The sequence below is a fragment of the Peromyscus maniculatus genome, chromosome 4 (assembly GCF_049852395.1).
Source record: "Peromyscus maniculatus bairdii isolate BWxNUB_F1_BW_parent chromosome 4, HU_Pman_BW_mat_3.1, whole genome shotgun sequence".
In the NCBI taxonomy this organism is placed as follows: Eukaryota; Metazoa; Chordata; class Mammalia; order Rodentia; family Cricetidae; genus Peromyscus; species Peromyscus maniculatus.
This window is the reverse complement of record NC_134855.1, coordinates 44219038-44242035: the sequence shown is the minus strand read 5'-3', so window position 1 is coordinate 44242035 and position 22998 is coordinate 44219038. Positions and strand designations below refer to the sequence as shown.

The 22998-nt window shown below is 34.5% G+C and overlaps 1 protein-coding gene across 5 annotated transcripts in view; it reads left to right on the top strand.

Annotated features, from left to right (window-relative positions):
* Window positions 1–22998, top strand: part of Scn9a (sodium voltage-gated channel alpha subunit 9) — a 146941-nt gene that overhangs the window by 91026 nt on the left and 32917 nt on the right. For all 5 annotated transcript variants that reach the window (XM_042275387.2, XM_042275384.2, XM_042275386.2 and 2 more), the window contains exons 14-17: window positions 438–676; window positions 2754–2927; window positions 3623–3979; window positions 8560–9036. In XM_042275387.2, the coding sequence (XP_042131321.1) occupies window positions 438–676; window positions 2754–2927; window positions 3623–3979; window positions 8560–9036 (1247 nt within the window). The remainder of the gene's footprint in view (window positions 1–437; window positions 677–2753; window positions 2928–3622; window positions 3980–8559; window positions 9037–22998) is intronic.

Below are 22998 nucleotides of genomic sequence, written 5' to 3'. Positions count from 1 at the left end.
GGCCGTGCCCCAGGTCATAGGCAGGTGTGGCAGTTACTTGCTGTCACACTCGGGGCAGTGTTTCATTGTCAAGACTGGAACAGCTACCCTCTACAGCCCAGGTTTCTCCTAGGTTCTAGAGATAAGAATTCAGGTCGTCATGACATGGCATCCACTTGACCATCTGAGTCTTCTCATCACTGTACTAGTGGATATTCATCTGAGAGGTGCCCCTATGTCTGCATTTGGTCATTAATACCTTTCTCTGCTTCATCTTGCCAATAAATATGTGATACAAAACTTTTACATAGTCTTCTGGGTTTTCAGAGAAATAGCACTTTTATAGAAAAATTACACCACAACAATTGTTTGAATATTGGATTTTACTGGTGATTTCTGCCTGGTAGTGTGAGTAAACTAGACCAGTGAGTGATTTCATGTTTGCTGTTTCTTTCCAGAACTTGAAGAGTCTAGACAAAAATGTCCACCATGGTGGTACAGATTTGCTCACACATTTTTAATCTGGAATTGCTCTCCATATTGGATAAAATTCAAAAAGTTCATCTATTTTATTGTAATGGATCCTTTTGTAGATCTTGCAATTACCATTTGCATAGTTCTAAACACATTGTTTATGGCTATGGAGCACCATCCAATGACTGATGAATTCAAAAACGTACTTGCAGTGGGGAACCTGGTGAGTTGTGTCCCCACAACCTTTTCTCCTTGGGTGTCATCTTTTCATTTCCTTCTGGTTTTTAAACTTCCGTGTCTACAACTAATTATGGAGACATTGAATTTACCATATGACTCCAGCTACAAAGTCAAGCTTCTGATACTATATTCTATCTTAAGGTATAGTTCCAGTCATGTGGGTTCCCGTAAATAGCTATAGTACTTTCAAATATGTTACCATTTCAGGAACTACAATGTCCTTTAACTGCCAAGATATCTGTCAACATTTTAAAGTTTGAAATGTTTTTAAAAACACTTTTTATCATTACATTGCACTTCCTGAATGAATACATTCTTGACATGTTTTTAGAAATGCTTTGGTTCTATTATTCTGAAATAGTGGTGGTAGGGGATCCAGACCTTTATAATTTTAAAGACCTTAATTTGAACCCAGACTTAGTCTCCTATTATTGATGTTTTTTTTTTCTCCTTTTGGGGGCCCACCACCCAGCTCCGAAATAAATCACACATGGAGGCTTATTCTTAATTATGAATGCCTGGCCTTAGCTTGGCTTAGTTTCTTGCTAGCTTTCCTTAACTTAAATTATCCCATTTCTCTTTTGTCTCTGGAATTTTCTTTTCTATTCCTGTATACCTTTGTTTGTTTCTTACTCCATGGCTTACTGTGTAGCTGGGTGGCTGGCCCCTGGAGTCCTCCTCCTTCTCTCTTGTACCTCGATCTCCCCTTCAAGTTTTCTCCTTCTATTTATTCTCTCTGCCTGCCATCCCCGCCTATTCTTTCTCCTGCCTTGCTATTGGCCATTTAGTTCTTTATTAGACCATCAGGTGTTTCAGACAGGCACAGTAACACAGCTTCACAGAGTTAAACAAATGCAACATAAACAAAAGCAACACACCTTAAAATAATACTCCTCAACATCCTATTAGTTAGGACTTTGAGCAAATATCCAGAGCTGCTTTCTGCATTCAATTTTTTTTCTTCTTTCCTTCTACTTCTCTTTGGCAAAATGCAGAAGTATGTGCTTTCTAATTACTGAGGGAGGCATAGATTATGCAGGTCAGTGTATTCCTTCTGAGTTTCCTATAGCACATGAACTCACAGGCCCTGGTCTCATATCTACCACCACAACCCCAGAGTGGACAGCTCCCTGCTAGTGTTTCATAATTCTTGTTTTTAATGGTCTCATCACTTCCCCTAGAACCATTTTTTCCAGCTCAAAGTGTGCCACAAGAGTCATAAGCAAAAAAAAAAAAAAAACTTTTATGTTACATCTTTGAGCCTTTGAAACCTGTGCCATGAATTAATTGTGTTTTATAATATACTTTGTGAGTCAGTGCTTTATGTATCTAAGGTTATTGACTCCATGGAGGTTAAACACTTTTCTTCTGCCCTAAAAAAATCTTCAAAACTCAAAAGTTGAGTCAACTTGTTCTTTATGACTCCATGAGCCGAAAAATAGAAAAGGCAACTGAATCAAAAATTCAATATCTGAGTAGATATATGATAGATAAGTAGATATACAATAAATAAATGACCGGATATATAAATGATAGATACACAAATAAATAGATGATTAGATAGATATATAGCAAATAATAGATAGAAAATAGGGTAAGTGATAGGTAGATAAATAACAGATTATCAGTAGAGAGATAGATATAGATAATAAATAATAGAAAGATAGATAGATATAGATAATAAATAATAGAAAGATAGATAGATAGATAGATAGATAGATAGATAGATAGATAGATAGATAGATAGATAGATAGATAGATGTATTAATAAAGAATGATTGGCCAGTTGTCAAAAGCTTGTCTGTGGAGTTTAGATAAGATCCTTTTAAATGCTATTTCTGATGATGAAAACTGACATGATAACCAGAACTTTTTAAGTTTTTGATCTTCATATGAAAACTATAAGAAGTGTATGCCTTGCTTATAGGAAGAAATGAGACAACAGCGACTTTTGAAGTATCTGGCAAGTTACGTGGGACATGGTCACTACCAATAGTCATTGTCACCATCAGGATGGCTCTGTACTTTCCAATAACAGAAAAATGCTGTGTTTCATTTAGATCTTTACAGGGATCTTCGCAGCTGAAATGGTACTGAAGTTAATAGCCATGGATCCCTATGAGTATTTCCAAGTAGGGTGGAATATTTTTGACAGCCTAATTGTGACATTGAGTTTGGTAGAGCTTTTCCTAGCAGATGTAGAAGGATTATCAGTCCTGCGGTCATTCAGATTGGTAAGTAGAAACTAAAGATACTGCTATATTCTATAATGAAGGGGTATCAGGTTTGTTTGGGGTTTCGTTTGTTTTTTTACTCTATAGTATTATTATTTAAAACTTTTAGAAGTTGAATTGAAGGCAATGTCAAATCACACACTTAGCAAAATAAAATCCATTCATTTACAAGTGTACTTAAAGGGAGAGAACCTCATGTTTAATTAGGAACTTGAAATTACATCCAGTTTTGTTTAATGATATATTCTAATATGACAGAAACACTTTTAATCTGATATGTAATGATGTATTTCATAGTAAGAAGGTTATGATTTGCAAAAATTTATGCATAATATGTACATAGATTTATGGGGTTAATAACTAAAGTTTAAATCCTTATCACACAAACACTATGCAGTCTAAAAATATTAAAAGTGCTAGAAAGTAAAAATAAGGTTGAGCTACCAATTCTAAAAGAACACAGAACATGCAAATAAGTTGCATCAGAATCTTCGACTAAAACTACACTTTTTTCATAATATGCATTGTCATTATTATGGTAATTATAAAACAACAGGAATATTAAAAGACAAAAGAAACCAAAATTTGCCTCTAGCTAGATAATAGCATGGAATGTGAATTACACTGTATACTTGAAAATCAAGAGTAGAAACACTGAAAACTCTTTTACGAATAATTCTAAACTTTGTTCTTAGCTGAGAGTCTTCAAGTTGGCAAAATCCTGGCCCACACTGAATATGCTCATTAAGATCATCGGTAACTCGGTGGGTGCGCTGGGCAACCTGACCCTGGTGTTGGCCATCATTGTCTTCATTTTTGCCGTGGTTGGCATGCAGCTGTTTGGAAAGAGCTACAAGGAGTGTGTCTGCAAGATCAATGAGGATTGCACGCTGCCACGTTGGCACATGAACGACTTCTTCCACTCCTTCCTGATCGTGTTCCGTGTGCTGTGTGGAGAGTGGATAGAGACCATGTGGGACTGCATGGAGGTCGCTGGCCAGACCATGTGCCTTATTGTTTACATGATGGTCATGGTGATTGGGAACCTCGTGGTATGTAAGAGCTATTAATATATTTAAATTTTCTACTACAATTATTTTCAGATGCTACTATTTTTGTAATTTTAAAATTCATTTTAAAGACAAAATAATACTTTTAATCTCCTTGGCCAGAAAACCTATACTTATATTTTTCAAACTTACCTCCTAGAAAAAGCCTACTTTATTCTCTCATTTTAATAGTTTTGTCATATGCATTTAATATGTGGTTTTCAAACATCTTAAAACATGAACTGTCTTCAAATATGAAGCTGTAGTGGTAAACAATGCATGATTAAATTAATGATCACAACTAAAGGAACAAGGCAAATGAGAATATTGGTTATAGGTCCTTATATTCACAAAACTAGCATCTGGGCCAGGCTCAGAGTCCTTGCCTCTGTATGACCCTTTGAGTTAGGAAGGATTTTCACATTTTATAATGGTTAAAAAGAATAAATGAAGAATATTTTTGACATATATACATCATGTGAAGTTCAACTTTTAGTGTCCATAGGAAGTTTTATAGAAACATGGATGTAGTCATTCATTTAAATTTTACCTATGGCTGCATTCATGCCCAGTGTTCAAAGAGGAGAACTGCTTAAATATCCATGTCCTACAAAGTACCAAATATTTAGTATATGGATCTTTACAGAAAAATTTACCTCCTATAAGTTTACAGTATATCTTTCATATAACAATCTCCTCATATTTCCAATTAGTGTTTTTTTTTTTGCTTCTGATCTTTTTCTTATACCTGTTGATAAAATCTCTCAAGCTTACAAAAAGAGAAAATGAGGTAGAAATGTTCTTCTATGAGCCATTCCAGTTGATTTTCAAATCGACAATCTTGGCTTGCCCTACTTGTGGTCCACTGGGCTTCACATGACCTGCCAACCATAGGGTAAGCGCATTCACTCTCACTGGCATTAGAACAAAGCTACTAAATATTTTTGACCTTATAACTTCCAGTAAAAAAATAAGGGTTAGAGATCAGAATAGAACTTCTACATTCGTCAGATCACACACTGAGTAATAACATATTAAAAATATACTGAGTGAATTATACAGTGGTAATTCTATACCCTTGTTACACAAAATTAATCATCATGAATTGCTACTCTGTAATTCTTTATCACATTCATGTGGTGATAAGTACATTTTCCAATGTGATATAGGCTAACAAATCCTTCTAATATGCAAAAATACATATTGTTGTCTTTTGTCTCAAACTCATGATCCTCCTGCCTCAGCCTCCTGGGCAATGGGATTTCAAGAATGCAGTGTCATGTCTAGCTAAAGAACATAAATTTTGCATCCTGATAACAAGCTTTATCTGTATGCTTTTTCTTATAAAATTTTAACATGAAATAGTGAAGACAAAAACTGTGATCGTTATACTTGTGCCATATTGGGACCAAGAAAAATGACACAGAAAAATCATCAGACAAGGAAGAAGTGCTTAATATAAGTAGTGATGCTAAAGAAAATGCTCTTCTCACAGGAAACAAAAGTTCTAGATGGATAGTCTAGGAAAGTTTTTGAAGCCAGTTTTTGAAGAAACACGATGTAATATTTAGGTGTGAGAACTGGTATGTGAAGAGTGTGATTCTTTGAGAGGAAGAATGGATTTATAGTAAAACATAAATGAGCATTAAATCTACATGGATGTCATTATGAATGACTCACATTTCACTCACACGGTATTGATCCATCATCGTAAACAAAAACAGAAGTTTGGCTCTTTTTTGTGATGCCTCCTTCCAAGACACCAGCTGTCAGAAACTCATGGACGTGGGCCATGACTGCAGACTTCTGCTTTCTATGAGGAGCACATGGACACAGAAGTGTCTGCTGGTGCTCTGGGTGATGAGTGAAAGGGCTTTGTGGTCCAAATCACAAACAAGGTTTCCCATGAACTAAAGGTGGCTTGACCTGCGGGAGTGTGCCTGCTGTGGAATGAGGGACATTCTCTTTTATTGATCAAGGAGAGCTAGATAGAGGAAATGCAAGTCTGTTCCCAGATACATTATGAATACCAACTGGACTGTTCTCAACTTAGTTATTGTAAAGAAAGAAAGAAAGAAAGAAAGAAAGAAAGAAAGAAAGAAAGAAAGAAAGAAAGAAAGAAAGAAAGAAAGAAAGAAAGAAAGAAAGAAAGAAAGAAAGAACGGAAGATATTCCTGGACTGACAGATACTATGACTAGAGCTACCAGAATTGAATAACTTTTCAGTCTCTCCAGAGAAGATGATGTGCATCAATATGTTGTCAGAAAGCCCATAAACAAAGAAGATGAGAATCCCAGGACTAAAGTACCCAAGTTTCTACATCTTGTTATTCCATATGCCCCACAACACAAGCAGCAAAATATTACACTGAAGAAAAAATGCACGACGACGAGAAACAAGGAAGATGCCATAGGGTATGCTAAACTTTTAGTCAAATATTAAGGAAGCCAAAGAAAAATGCCAGGAACAGATTGCCAAGAAATGTAGTCTGTCCTGTCCTCACTGAGAGCTTCGACTTCTGAGTCTCAACAAAAACAAGTCTTTAGGATTAACAAATAAATAATCAGACCTTGAAAACAACAAAGTTTAATTCACAAAGTTAGCAAATCAACTCTTGAATAGCAAGGAACTACCACTGACATAGGTTTAAAATGGAAGAAGTATAAAATTATGATTTTGATAATGGAACTTCATGTTAAAGGTATACACTAAACTGATCTAACATCTTAAAACTTTCTTATGGTGCTTGAGATATGCTTAAGTAGGCAAGAGTGCATTCAGTGCAAGAAAAGGACCTGATTTCAGTTCCCAGAAGCCATGTAAAAAGCCCAGCATGGTCATATGTGCCTGTAGGCCTGGCACTATGGGGGTGGAGACAAGAAGATCATTGGGATGTGCTAACCATCAATCTATTACAAATCTAGATTCAGTGAGAACCCTGTAGCAATAGAATAAATCTGAAAGTGCCAGAGGACATCAAACATCTTTTTCTGGTCTCCACATGCCTACACAGACAAAGACACAGGCAGACAGACACACAACAGACAGACAGACAGACAGACACACACACACACACACACACACACACACACATATACACACACTAGACAGAAGGGAAAATTCTCATATTTATTGCTTATGCAAGTTTATTTACAGTTATTGAAATCCCTAAAAACCACAGGTTTTAAAGGGACACTTGAAAAAGTAGATTTTAGTCAACATTAGTCTGTGGTAAGACAATGATGAGAATTGTTGTCACCAAATTGGACTTTGGATATCTATCACCTGTTTTCATAAATACTTCTTTTTTTCCTGTGTTAATGAAATTGACTTTGTTCTCATTTGTGATATCCATTAAACCAATGTAAGTATTAGTTTCTTGTCACGTTTTTGAAGTGAAATATATTATCACAGTATCTATTCTCATTAAAGAAGTAATATATCGTAAGCTAGAAAGATTCTAACACTTTGAACTAGTGAGTAGACCACTAACTGAAAACCGATCTTTAGAGTGTTTCATTGATATTCCTATTAAAACACAAACATATGTTCTTAATAAAATACTAAAAAGACAACAGTTTAAAAATACCTAAATGGTCTTAGCAATTACCCAAATTGTTTTCTATGATTCTGGGTTAGCCAGACTTTTTCATCCCTGTAACAGACACCTGACACAAACATTTAAAGGAGGGAAGATTTATTTGGGCCCTACTTTAGCAGTCTCAGTCCATAATGGCAAAGAGTGCATGTGGAGCTCAACAGGGTTTCAGCCAGGAAGCAGCAAGCACTTTTAAGCTGTAATCTTTGTCCCTTTTACCATTTGATTCCATTCAGGCTCTGAGCCTATATAAAAATATGAGGTAAATAATTTGGGCCTTGAAGACACTTATATTTAATGGTAGCTCAGGTATGTGTGTGACTCTCATGTAAAACTTTTAAATATACATACAATTTACATGTCTTCGACCCTCTGTGAAAATCTTAACACCTGAAATTCACTTGGATACCTAATTCAGAAAGGAAAGGCAGAAATGACTTTGCTCTCAAAAAAGACCTTGCTTCAAGGATACAAATTGCCCTGACCTTCTTGGCCACTTCTCCCAGGACCTAAGTGATACTCAATAAAGACAGCCAATCAGTTTCATTGTCTTGTGTGAATTATGTTCAGTATGCTTAATCTTGACCTGAATGGTCAGCACAATGACAATAGTCTAATTTTCTCGCATAATTTGCTTCCCAGGAAAGTAAGTAGTAATCAGAGGGGAGTCAAGAGAGCCTTTGAGATTCATTAAAGGGGATTTGACTGACTCACATGACAGAAGAAAAACAAACTGATGAATGGCGTGATGATAATGCTGGGGGATGGTTCTCTGCACCTCCTGGTAATTTATCAGGGGTATTGCTGACCCCTGCTGCCTGAGCCCCCATGTCTATACATGGAGAGAGTTCTTACAAGTGCATGAAAAGGTGCTTCGCCTTTTTGTTGTTGTGGGTTTGCACTGTGACCTGTAATTCTGAAAAGTGTGCTTCTTTGTATTTCCCATGTCTCTGTTTTTCCCCACCCTCACCTACCCTGGTATAGGTCCTGAACCTGTTTCTGGCTCTGTTACTGAGTTCATTTAGTTCTGACAATCTCACGGCAATTGAAGAAGACACCGATGCAAACAACCTCCAGATTGCAGTGGCCAGAATTAAAAGAGGAATCAATTATGTGAAACAGACCGTCCGTGAATTTATCTTAAAATCATTTTCCAAAAAACCAAAGGGTTCCAAGGACACAAAACGAGCAGTAGATCCAAACAACAAAAAAGAAAACTATATCTCAAACCGTACACTGGCTGAGATGAGCAAAGATCACATTTTCCACAAAGAAAAGGATAAAATGAGTGGTTATGGGAGCAGTATAGACAGAAGCTTTATGGATGAAAATGATTACCAGTCCTTTATTCACAATCCCAGCCTCACGGTGACAGTGCCAATCGCACCTGGGGAATCTGATTTGGAAAATATGAACACTGAAGAACTTAGCAGTGACTCGGACAGCGAGTACAGCAAGGAGGTAAGGTCACCACACATGTATCGCTGCACTAACAGTTTGTAGATGAACCAGCATTTGCTATGTCTGGTGTTCTCAGATCTAACGTGAGATATGATGATAGAGAGTTTGTGTGTGTCATTTCAAACAGCCTGCTAATCATTCAGATAAGGTTTTCTTGCTCCCTTTTTTAATCATTGGTTTAATCCGGTTTAGCTAACAGCTGACCCTCCCATCCTCCATCCCTTTCTTGTCGCCACAGTCTTTATCTATACCCTGGTCGTCTCCATCACTCTTACCTTTACACCCACTACCTGCCAATTCCAACTGGTCCCTCTGCCTCCATTTCTCATCTGCTCTGGGTATCAAAACGAATTTCACTTCAGTTTATTCCTAATCATGTGCTTCCCAAGATAGAGTCATCCCTGGTTTCCAGAGATTCCTGAAGTATTCACCACATATAAAGTTTCAAACTAGAGACTCAGGCAGCTATGACTACCCCTGTTTCCCCCTGCTATCCTGCCAATCCTTCCCAATACCAAGTAAATTTACCTCTAAGCCATAAATATTTTCGATCTGTGTTGCTTTACTTGAGATTTCCTTCTGTGGACAAATTCTGCATAAATCTTTAAAATTTGACTCTGAAATTCTTCTGTAAAGTCATTAGCACCTAAATCACAGCTTATGTGAATGTACGCAAAGGTTTCCAAACATCTACCTGTTGAGTCCTTCCTAATCTCTGCTCCAGTTGACAGAAACCTGTCTAATTTTGAGTCCTATATAATTTTATGCCTCTCTCTTGATTTATTATTTAGATTTGAGTTTCCATTTCTTGAGAAATTTTGGGATACATTAAATGGTGTTGTGAGCAAACAGAAACTTTAAAAACACATTTGTGTCTGCTTTTCCCACTTCAGTCTATGTATATCTAAGTAACTTAATGTATATGCTGAACTATATTTCATTTATGTCAAATATAATAACCAAAATCCATCACTAATTATTGTTTGAAAATGTTTCCTGTGTTATTTTTATAAGTTTGCTATTTTAGTCATATTAGAAATTATTGGATAGATATTTATCAAGTATCATCAATCTGTTTAAACGTATTAAGACATGTCATCCATGAACTTATAGTCAAATATGACATAATAATAGGCAATTCATAGTCACATACATATATGCATAAACATAGCCAATGTAGTACATATATATATATCATGATAATCATTTATTGAGTGAATAAATGATTAAATAAATATAAATACATATCACTAAGTAAATATAGAAATTCTTTTCTGATGTCCAAGTCAGGAAGAAAACCCTTTATATATTTTAAATTTTTTTTTACATGGAGAAAGTAATAGAAAACAAATGTACTAATTTCAGCTTATTTTCTAATTTTCAGAAAATCCAACTCCATAAGCAACGTTTTAGTAGCATGTCTCTGAGTTTAGTTTCATATGGAAAAGGAAATTAACTCAATAACTAATTTTCCTTCTAAAAACAATGGACGTTAGGAAGTGTCAATTGCCTGGAAGACAATAACTCTCTAAAATAAGCCTAAAATCCTAGTTGTCAAAGAAATTTATAAGACAGGAAAATCAACCAAAGCCATTTGAAATTGCTTGTTAACATCCAGGAGAATTTTTTTTTAACTGGTCATTTTTCTTTTGCTCAAAGCTAGTGGCTGAATTTTCATAGGTTGCCTTCATTGCTGACAAAATCTATTTATTGTCTCCCCAGATAAGGTGGACATATATCTTTTGAGAAATGACAGCCAAAGTTATCTTTGTATTCCTAGTATATCACTGTGAAAACTCTGGGCTCTTTTGCTTCAGGTTTTCTAAATTAAAATGTTCCTGGGAGGACTTTTCAATTTGTGCCTTGCTTTTCAGTTAGGAGCTAAGGAACACAGACTGTATTTATCCGAAGTACTTCTCTCTTTCATGTAAACCTTCTGTATTCTAAGCACCTCAATTTCTGCCCCTTCCAGATTCCTCATTATTTACTTCCTCCCCTGTAAGCGCCTTCATTCTCTACCCTTAAATGTCTTTGAAATAATGACTAGCACATTCCTAATTAGAGGTGATGACTCTAAGCAGACTGTACCTACTACAAAAGAACTTCTGGTTCCACACTGCATATTTCACCAGTTGCCTATTTCAGAACCTACATTTTAACCAAAGGGAAGGGACACCTCTGATCTTTGAAACCAACCCCTCTTGCCTTCATTTCCCCAAAGCCCTGATCTTAGTGGGCTATGTCCTGTGCCCAGTGTATTTCATAGGGACATTCCAGTCCTTTTTTTGTGTCACCTCTCACACACACAGGTTTGTTTGCCAAGGAAAACAATTGAATGAGTACAGCATTCAAAATATTCCATAGTGAAACATCCTTCCAGAGAATGACTTAGCAATGCATCTTGGTCAATTCTGACTAAACAATTTCTCTAAAGACACAGTCCATCTCTGAGCCAGAAAAAACATACTGTTATCTACAGAGTACTCAGGAAAATAAAACTGCTACTGCATCTGAGAACATAGACACTGGATTGATGGTTCTCTCTCAGATTCCTGAGGTATGGCAAGCCCTGCAAGCACTCTGTGAACATGCACACACTACACACACTTCTCCTATAGCAATGAATTGCTTCCTCTTTAGAATCTTGGATGAAGCATGAAATGTAGCCATTCACTCAATAAATACATATTTCAATTTACTATGCTCCAGGAATTGTGCTGAGCTGCTTTATGAGAGAGGAAAAAAGCAAAAAACAATCTTACTTTCTCTCAGCTACAAAACCCTACTGTGTGGTTTAACCTCTAAGTTAAAATATAAAGAACTCTGAGTGAAGATATGTGGAATCATGTACTATTTTAATGATGTACTGATATCTGGAGTTTCAGAAACACATTCTGTGACTCAGAACATAGTTGATGATGGTTCTTTACTCCAGAGATCAGAATTCAAAATACTGTAAGAGCTACCTTCCATCTGAAAGGGCTAGAGAAAGATCCCATCCATCCTTTGCTGCTTCTAAGCCATCTGGTAGTTGATGACAATCTCCACTTTCAGAAGCATCTCCATAGCCTAGTTCTGCCCTGATGTGCCCACCATGAACTTCTCTTCTTCTTCCATTACAGAGGGCTTTCCTCTGTAATGACTCATGAGACCCACAGTTTTAACCTCATCTAACAAGATTACATGTTTTCAAAGATTATTCCAAAAAAAAAATGAAACACCCAAAAGTACCAGGGTGACTAAATATTGTTTTACTTTTTTGCTAGGAAGGGGTAGATACACTTCATATAAGTGTATGTGACTTAAAAGGAGGGATGTATAATTATTATATTCAAATATTACAAAAGGTAAACCAGGTGGTGGTGGTGGCACCTGCCTTTAATTCCTAGCATTTGGGAGGCACAGGCATGTGGGTCTCTGAGTTCAAGACCAGCCTCATCTACAGAGGGAATGCTAGGACAGCCAGGAATACACATAGAAACCCTGTGATTGATATGTAAAATGAATAGAAAGAAAGAAAGAAAGAAAGAAAGAAAGAAAGAAAGAAAGAAAGAAAGAAAGAAAGAAAGAAAGAAAGAAAGAAAGAAAGAAAAGAAAGAAAGAAAGAAAGAAAGAAAGAAAGAAAGAAAGAAAGAAAGAAAGAAAGAAAGAAAGAAAGAGAGAGAAAGAAAGAAGGAAAGAAGGAAAGAAGGAAAGAAGGAAAGAAAGAAAGAAATCCTGTCTGGAAAAGCCAAAAAATAAAATCAAGTAAAATGATGAAGTAAAATATGCAGAAAGCAGTTAAATTATAGGAGCTAGGCAATTTATAGACTGTACTTTGGGACATCTCTTCTGCTTCTAAATGAAGTTGAGTGGTCACTATCCAAAAACACAAATCTAATGGGAAAAGATGAGTCAGTGTTGCAGAAAGGTTGAAATCATGTATGCTCTGTTGTGTCAATAACTGGAATCATTCATAGAGAGAAAGCTAGGGGATTATCTGGTGCAGAACGTTCTCAGGAAACACCAAGCAGCAACAAGATGTGAGAAGTGCCACAGTTGGAATGGGGACATGTTAGACTGCTTCATTTGTAACAGCCATGTCACCTGCTCCTACAGAAGTTCCATTGTTAGCTTAGCTTGAAGTAGTCTTAACATAAAGCAGGGAGGCCTGGCCAGTTCAGGACTGGTAAAAAAGATGCAGGCCCCTACTCTGTCTTCCAGGAGAAGGAACATAACATTGGGTAAGGCAGCTCACTTCTGACATAACAGTTTACACAGAACTCAGCTTTGGGCAGCCAAAACTTCTGGAAGCCAGGTCAATGAGGGGCCCACCAAAAAAGGGGATCTGGTTGTCGCTCCATAGCATCTATACACTCCAGCACTTATAGACAGGAGAGTCATGTGATCTCCTGTGACACCTAAGAGGTGGATGCAAAGTAAGGGATGGATGGAGGAGAGAGAGAGAGAGAGAGAGAGAGAGAGAGAGAGAGAGAGAGAGAGAGAGAGAGAGAGAGAGGGAGGGAGGGGGAGAGAGAGAGAGAGAGAGAGAGAGAGAGAGAGAGAGAGAGAGAATACACATAAGGAAAAGGAAATGCATACACTAGCCAATCTGATTCATCCAGTGCACATTCTTCCTCACCCTAGATTGTAGATATGATGTCCATACTTGTAGATGACAGACTCTAAAGGACTAATGAAGTATGTTTGCTGTAGATGTTTCAGGAAATTTTTCAGCTTGAATGCCAAATCTTAATCACAGTCCTACATGCTATAGAAAGACAAGACAGTAAATAGGAATAAAATGACCTTCTGCTACTCCCTGCAACAGTGAAATTCAGGATCAAATATTTTGTTGTAATGAAATCTGGCATTTGTTGATTCATTGGGAGTCTAACATTGCACTTCTAATTGCAAGTGAATCCTTAATTCCGATTTACTTAGCTTAGATTATACCTCCATAATCATTCTTAAGCATTATATATTGTTGGCTTAAATTTGTTAACTTAGAACAGCCTAATTCCCAGATTTATTGAACTGATTTTTAATCCTTAAATATATTTTCCTCAAGACAATTTAACTCTGATCTTTCCTTTCATTTAGTATTATAAATGTACCCTATTTATAGCACAATATACATTTATGATTATATATTTGAAAAAAGGATAATCATGTGTTATAATAATATGCCTCTACTTTCATGTAAATTATTAATAAATATTGAAAACTCCTCTAGACAAAATTCAGGCAAGCCCTTGTGGTCATTGCCTAACCACTCCTGGGGTAACTCTGGGGTTCTTACCCTGACCTCTCAGATTAATTGATGAGACTGACACATGATGCGGAAACACCCCTAAAATCCAGAACATTGGGTTTCTCTTCACGAAGGTTTGCATTATTACAAGAAAGCATGAAAATGATTGGTAAAGTAGTGCTATCCTCTAACAGACATAGATAATGGATACAATTGGGGGAAATGTATTTCCCATATCATGTATTATTATACAAAAATATAATATAAAATTACTAGGAAAATAGAAATTGAATTTCCTTCATGAATTAAGACATACACAAAATAAGAGTATATGAATTTAGGGATAAGGAACTGAAAATATTTAACTGTTTTTATATCCCAAAATTCAGTTTCATATATTTCAATATAGCATAAAGGAAAAAGAAAGTTTAAAAAAATCTTTATTCTACAAGTATTATATTCATTTTAATTGCCTAAACATTATGCAACTAATTAAAATTGTTTCATCCAGTACTTAAAATCATATACAAGAGGGAACAATATTTTTTCTATGACCATGTATATTGACAGATATATATATATATATATACATCTATATATATATAGATGAGAGAGAGAGAGAGAGAGAGAGACAGACAGACAGACAGACAGACAGATATATATTGACAGGTATATATTGGCAGTTATATATGACAGGAATATTGTTTTCTTTCATAAATTACAGTCATTAAATATTCATGACCCTTTTAAATATTTGATTTCCAAATTGACACTAAAAGTGTATGCACTTTAAAGGTAAATATTAAGTAATAATTGATTAAAATAATGAAATAATTTTAACCTGATAGTTTGCAAGTGTGGTAAATATGCAGACCATTGCAACACAGGTAGAATAAGCAGTTTCTGTAAAAGACCCTACCATATCCCACTGAGGATCTCCAAAATAAGGGATGCATGTCTTAAGGCTGGAAGAGGTGGCCCTTGAACCAAACCCTGACATACGGAAGTAAATTTACTAGCTGACTATGCCACAGAAGGAAATCGCAGGCCAATGACCAAGCACTCATATTGCTTACCTAATTCACTCATTTATCTCTCCACTCATTCGTCTCCTCAATATTTAAGTCTGAAAGCCATTGTCTCTGCAGAAAACATAAGGTGCATATTTGATATGAAATACATTCACTTTATTGATTTGATAAAAAGTTACTTAAATTTATATAATCATCCAAGTTAAATATTTTATACCAACTTACTGTTAATGGTTTTTTCATTGTTATTAAGTCTGTATCTCTTTAGATTTTATAGAAGGTTTTTTCTCATCCTTTCATTAAAGGGCAGTTTATATTTTCACTTAGTATTGAACTTTGTAAAGTATAATCATTCTTACCAGAAATGCTCTCGACTGGCCAAATTTCATTGTTTGCTAGTTCATATTAGAGGGGTGCTGGGCTTTGATCCTTTTCTTTATGTATTAGGTCACTAAAATCAATCACTCTCCTAGAAAATTAAATTTGGATCATTTCTTTTTCTCAGATTGGTTCCAAATGCCATAAAAAAATCTTTACATCTTTATTGGGCAATGAAATATTGGTCTGAAATATCTAAATCAAAATGTATTATTCTTTATGCTTTCTTATGTCTGGAAGTACTACTTTCCTGCTATTATGTTGAAACTCCTAAAGCTAAACATGACAACTAAAATAAATGAGGAAAATGCTTATTTTAAGAGTATTTTTCTCAAATTATATACTATTACTCCAACCCAGCCCACAGTGTATATAATCCATTTCTAAAACATTGTTTTGAACATTTGAAGGACAAATATGAAAAATTGCTTAGTATATGATAGTGTACATGTTCATTTGCTGAATAACAGAATTATAAAACTGGATGATTATTTTTATGTCTACTTGAATGGCATTTCATTTTTTTTGCTGTGTTCCGTATATATTATCTAATCGTGAATACATACCATGTGTTTCAGACAGATGCTGAGTTTCTCCTTGCAGGTATAAGGCATTATACTCTTTAAGTCACAGTTGACTACTTCCTCCTGCTGCCTTTCTCAACTTCAGAACCTAACCTTCTCACTTCTGCAGGGGTAAAACCACAGTGGAACTCCCCAGGATACAGCTCTGTGCTTGTGACCACTTTTACACAGGTTACCTAAACCATCATACATATATGATATTTCTTCAGTGTCTTGCATGCTATTCAGCTATGAAATCTTTCTGCCTGACCCATTGCAAGAAAGTAGAAAAACGTATGATTGTTCCATCGATGAATCTAGGTCAAGCATGTCACTGGGGTTATTCCATCATTTGTTTTTTGGGTTTTTTTTTTCTGTTTTTTGGGTTTTTTGTGACTTTCTTGATTACTCTTGGTATATCTTTCATGTTCTGAACTGATTTCAAATGCATGACCTATACAATGTTATTATATGGATTATAAAAGTAAGATACAGTAGTAAAAGACATTAGAAATCATATTTCAAATAAAGAACACTCAGCTTTAAATTGAGTAGATTAACATTTTATTGATCCAAAGTTCAGTGGGAGGAGTATTTTAGATATCAACATAAAGAATTATTTTTTCTAGCTCTGTATTCACAGATAAGAAAATTAATACTCAGTATTTGACTGATTTCCAAGTACATATCTAGGAAAGTAAGAGCAGAGCTGACACACCCAATGTCCAAATCTAAGTTTTGAGTAATTTTGAATGATTTAGCAATGATTAGCATTTTGTTTTTATAACCAATTCAAAACCTTAAATTAGGCATATTTATTCAATTTTAAACACCATCAAGTAAATGTTAATAATCTACCTACCAAAGAGAACTAAGTGTTTGAAATGTTTTATTTGATTCCAGAAATAACATCACTCACTGATGAAAGTACATTTCTGGTTCTCCTCAGAGTTGTCTCTGCTTCTAGTTTTAAAGGAGATAAGTGACTACTCCAGCTCTATTTCAGTAAGATAGAGACAGTTTTGCTAAGGTTATGAACAATACTATAGGCTGCTTTATCTAAATTTTCTAAAACATATAAGAAAAATGTATTGCGCTAACAAGTAAAATTTAATAGTTTTAGTATAATCTTTGAATGACTGAGTAATAAAACCATATTAAGAATCTTGTCTATTTTATAATCCAGTTCATATTTTTACCTTCTCTGTCATGTTGAAATATTTGTATCATTTGTTGTCCGGTGTTCAGTGAAGAAAGCAAAATGTTATCCTGAAACAGTCACATTCTAGGGACAATGACACTAACAATTCACAAGGAAAAAGAAAAAAAAATCAACAACAAATATCTGATGTTTTAATGTTTTGTGTACATGACATTATTGTTAATGGTTAAAAGAAATGTTTTCCTTTTTTCAGTTTCTAGTGATTTGAACTCAATGATCTTGAAGAAAACTATTTCACAATGTAATGAATATCCTTCAATTAGATCATGAATAAAAATATACATGTATAAAATAGCACTTTATAGATATAGTAGAGCACACAATATTTCAGAAAATTTTCAGAAATACACTTACATGTATTTATATATGTACACATAATCATATACATTGTATACATATATGTTTTTATTGTGAATTAATTAATTTTGCCAAACTAGTGTTAGAGAAGGCACAGTACATATCAATCCATATTCCTGGGCATGGAGGGGTCTCAGTGGTTAAGAGTGCTTGCTTCTCTTCCAGAGGATCTCTGTTCAGTTCCAAGCACCAATGTCAGGCTTCTCACAACTGCCTCTACTCCAGCTTGGGGGATTCAGTGCCCTGTTCTGGCCTTGGAAAGCACTACACTAACATGCTCAAATACAGACACACATGTATACATATAGATTAATGATTCAAAATGCTAACAAAGTAAAAATGGAGCCTTTCACTTGCACAGAGTGATTTGGAATGTGGTGCTTTGACAGGAGCTACCTGTACAAAGGTCAGGAGAGAAGATACTTTTAATGCTTAAAAATGTTGTATTATTATACATTGTGCTTTCAATATTAGAAATTCACATGTTGAGAAAATTGATTATTCTAGTCTTTGTAATTTTCCCCTCCTGATCTTCATTTAGGGGATGATGAAATTATTAAAGAAAGATACAGGTTGATTTTTTTCTTTCTGGTTTGTTTTGAATTTATGAACGATATATAAAGAAGCTTGAGGCTTTCAACCTATATTTGGACCTCACATTCTGTCTTCACATTTGCTTAGCTAAAATCCTTGCTAACCCACTTGGAATTTTTCAACAGGTGTCAGTTGTGATAATGTTTGTTAAATGCGTTTTATAACATTTTCTGTCAATAATCACCACAGTCATTCTATGATAGCATACAGAAGCCTTGAAAACTTTATTAGGGAATAAGGTTTTATTCCCTTCCTTTTTAGTTAGAATAAAGCTTGGAGATTACACTACTAGATCTAGCAGAGAAATACACAGCCTTCAAATTCCTTATGTTTCCAAGCGTTGTTTTTGTTTGTTCATGTTTTTAGCCAAGATCTTACCATTTAGCTATATTGATTGTTGTGTATTGGATACAGAGCGCCCTTGATAGAAGATGTTGAGGGAAATGAGGACTCAGTGAAGTCGTTGGCTTTATTTTAAATTTCTTGACAATGGCTAAGGCTTCCCTCATTATTTCTTTAGCATCTGAAACTACATGCCATATTGACTGCGTGCGTGCGTGCGTGATTACTGCTAAGTCATTAACACTGAGCAGAAGGCTGCTTCCTGGCATGCCTACAAGGTTTTCTGATAGCAAAAGAAACAAAAATAATAAAACAAAAAGGGATCCTTTCACCATATTAGAAAAAAAGAAAGCAGGAGTATTAGTTGCTCATAATTAAAATACAATGTAACATTTTCCTGCAATTTGTAAACATATTGAAAATGATCTGAGCTAGTGCAAATGATATGCACATCTAGACAGGATGGTTCTACTGACTTTTCAATGGTCTGATAGTATTTTTAAAGGTGGCATCAGCTTTTTGAAAAAAAATTATAATCTTGAGAATTTTAAGGTTGATCAGAAGAAGACTGAAGATTCAGAACTCTGAGCCTGATAAAGAAACTACTACACTCGAGGTGATAGCAGAAGCAGCGATGTTATAGCTCCTCCCAGTCTTAATGGATGAAGGAAGCTGAGGTTTGCTTTCTTCCGGAAGGAATGAGAGCAATGCAAAGCCATAAAAGTTGCAAGACAGTTGAAATGTGCTTTACCTTGACCTTTGATTCTTTATTCTGACCTTTACTATTTTACATTTTAATTATTCACAAAGATTCTCAACTTAGTCATCTAAGAATTGAGACTGTATCTAATAAAATATTCTCACTTGTTGATACATAATAGTAATGCCCCATGCATCATTCCTTTTAAAACCAGTCCTTTCTTTTCAATTGCTTCTCTCAACCTTCTTACAATCTCTTACACCCCACTGTTTTCATGTTAGGATAAAATAAATTGGCCAGATCCCTGCTACTTAAGAATATTTCTTTCCTCAGGTGAAGCAAATGGGACTGTGATGTGTAAGTATTCTAAATATAGCATCTCTGGGACGTTTTCTGTAACAGACATACTCTGAGAAATGTTGAGTTCCATGTTTTCTACAGAGCATGCTATGACTTTCATGGTTTTCTGCTTTCAAGTGAAAGATTGCTGTCTGTAGATAGTCATACTTGGGAGTTTATGGAACAAGAAAGAATCAAGTAGCACTGGCTGTTGTCCATTCTACCATGAAGTAGTCTTTTGGTGCTAATGTCTGTGTCAGGGTTTAAAAGTACTAAATGTGTCTGTGATCAACATAAGGCAGATAATTTTAATGTGGTGCATATTTAACAGGTCTTTACTCACATTCAACATAATAGAAAACACCCTTGACAACAAATGAAAGAGAAAACCATGAAGAATAATAAATCTTTTTAATTTTATCATAGTTTCAATAATAATTTATACCTATTCAAGTTTACATTGATGATAAAGATGGTTTCCCAACCACTGAGTTTTATAGATACACAGCAAAATATATGAAAAGATACAAAAAAGAATATATATATGCATATATAGAGATGATAGATAGATAGATAGATAGATAGATAGATAGATAGATAGATAGATAGATAGATAGATAGATAGATATGATAGAGATATTGATGTAGATGTATATAAAAGTTTTACATTGCCTATCTCAAGAGAGTTGAGTCAAGGAGAAGGTGGAGATGACTTTTAATTTTGTATAATTTTGAATCAAGGGCATTATTTCCATAGAAATGAAAGAAATATTATTAAAACACACTTATAGTCAAATAAGGCTAATTCTGGCACACTTCTCGTCTTAGTAATAGTGAGTCAACCATGATTCTATTTCACTTCATTTAACTTATATATAAAAACTATCTTTGGTTGCAAACAAGTAAATGATTGAGAAAGTATACCATTCACAACATATTAAAATAAAAATGAAATATCCTAATGTTAAATTACTAATTTATTATTTGATTCATTTTTCATATTTAAATACAAGGAAAACTTTGTGATGAATATAAAAATTAAAACAATCATAAGATTATGAAAAATGAGACAAAAGTTAGAATGATCTTTCTGTATAATAAAAATGAATAAATAAAACAAATTTCAGTGTTTAAGTTTAAAGATGCTTTCTGAACATAGCAAGTAAATTTTACTTCAAGATAAAATTTATATTACAGGTATCACCTATTGTATTTAAAGGTATTTTCATAGGACCCTATGAAATGTTAAATTTTACAGAAGCTGAATATATATATATATGTATTTTTATATAAAGTATATAATGAGTTACTGTGTGAATAGATAATACATTCATTGTAAAGTTAAATATTGACTACAATAATTTGACTTAGTATATGAATTAATTATGATTCATGTCAGAGATTAAGATAATTCTTATTCCAGTGAACAATAATACTCTGTAGCTATTATGTCTGAACCAAGCTCTGTTTAATTGACAAAAAAATCAATATCTGTAAAAAGGAGTTTTAATAGAACACTACTTAAAATCATCTTAAGTTTTATTTGCTCATAATGCAATGGGATAAATCTTTACTAATGCTCCTTTAGATATAGTACAAAATTTTGTTTCATAGAATTACCATAATATAAAACATGAATCATTTTAAGTGTCTTCTAATAACTATTATTTGCTAGACTAGTGTTTAATTTGAAGCCTAAACTCCTGCAGAATGTTTGTTACTTGAGATAAGTCTTTGTTAGTGGTCTTTCTATTGAAATTAATTTTTTCATGCAATACATTCTGATCATGTTTTCTTCTCCCTTAACACCCCAGTAAGCTCAACATAGTGATATTAAATATGCTTTCACCAATTAATTAATTAATATTTCTCTTTCATACTTTAAGGTATTTTAGATTAATTTTACCACTTTTTACAACCCACCTTTAATTGTAATTGTGTACTGATGCCCTTTATAACTGATATTAATAATGAAAGCCTTAATATTGTAGAAATAGCATATCCATTGAAGTATTCATTTCATAAGATATTTCTAATTCTTCACTTTGGTTATAAAAAAGACCACCAATAATCCATCTATACAACATACCAATGCTGCTATGACTGATGATTGATGTGTGATTATTATAACAATAAGAATTCAATATAGTACACATAAAAAGACCTTCAAAGCCCACCTTAAAATTTAATACTTTAAATTAAACCTATGATATCAATGCAAATTTATTGACAAAAGAATCATTGAAAGTGAGTTTTTTTTTCATTTTACCACCTTAATTTGCTTAAACTATTCTCCCAAACTTAAGTTCTAATCTGAATAAATGAAGCACTATCATGATAAGTAGTAGTTTTCCATATTCGTGTGTCATCTATCAAAATGAGAATGAGAAATGAACTCTTCCATTGTGAGATGCTCTACCCATCTGGAAACCAGTATTAGGAATTTGGCTGAGTCTTGCTACAATTACTGTATATACTGTATCTGAAACATTCTGTGTATGTGTGTATACGTGCCGATATATTACTTGATCATAAAGTTTGGGAGGGGAACTCGTCTGCATTATGATCAGCAGAATGATCATAATGACGAGTTCAATGCTCTCATGTGTGAGTCTGCCACGTTTAATTCCTGTTTAATTCCACTGGACTTTTATTTCAGCATTTGCATGTGATGCAACCTTACGTCGCCACTCTTTTTGCCTTGAAAACAAATAATACTTTATGATCTTCTCTTCCATGCAGTAAGATTTGAGATTAAAATGGGTGGTGTTGGTTTGCTCTTTGACATTAGGGTTCCAATACAGTTTACATTTTATATTTGTCTTGTTTAATGACTTTCTACCTATAGCATCCTGCTACCTATTCTATTCTAAAAGTAAATAGAACATATTGCGATATTATCATATAATTTTTAAAGTCCCAACTACTTAAAATCTTTTTCTGGCAACTATAGGCTCTGTCCTTTTGGTGATGCAGCGTTTGCACCTTGACATTTGTGTATTAGTGTTTCCCAGGGGTCAGTTATCCCCAAAGAATAACTTCACATAAGTCTGTATTAAACATAAGATAATAATAAGTCTGGCCAATAATTTCCCACATGATAGTTGAAATAAAACACTTCCTGTTGCCAGCTTTGTCCAAGTGCTTACGTACGAGCATTATGAAATTTATTTTTTGCAGGATGTGTAGATAGAACGATCAAT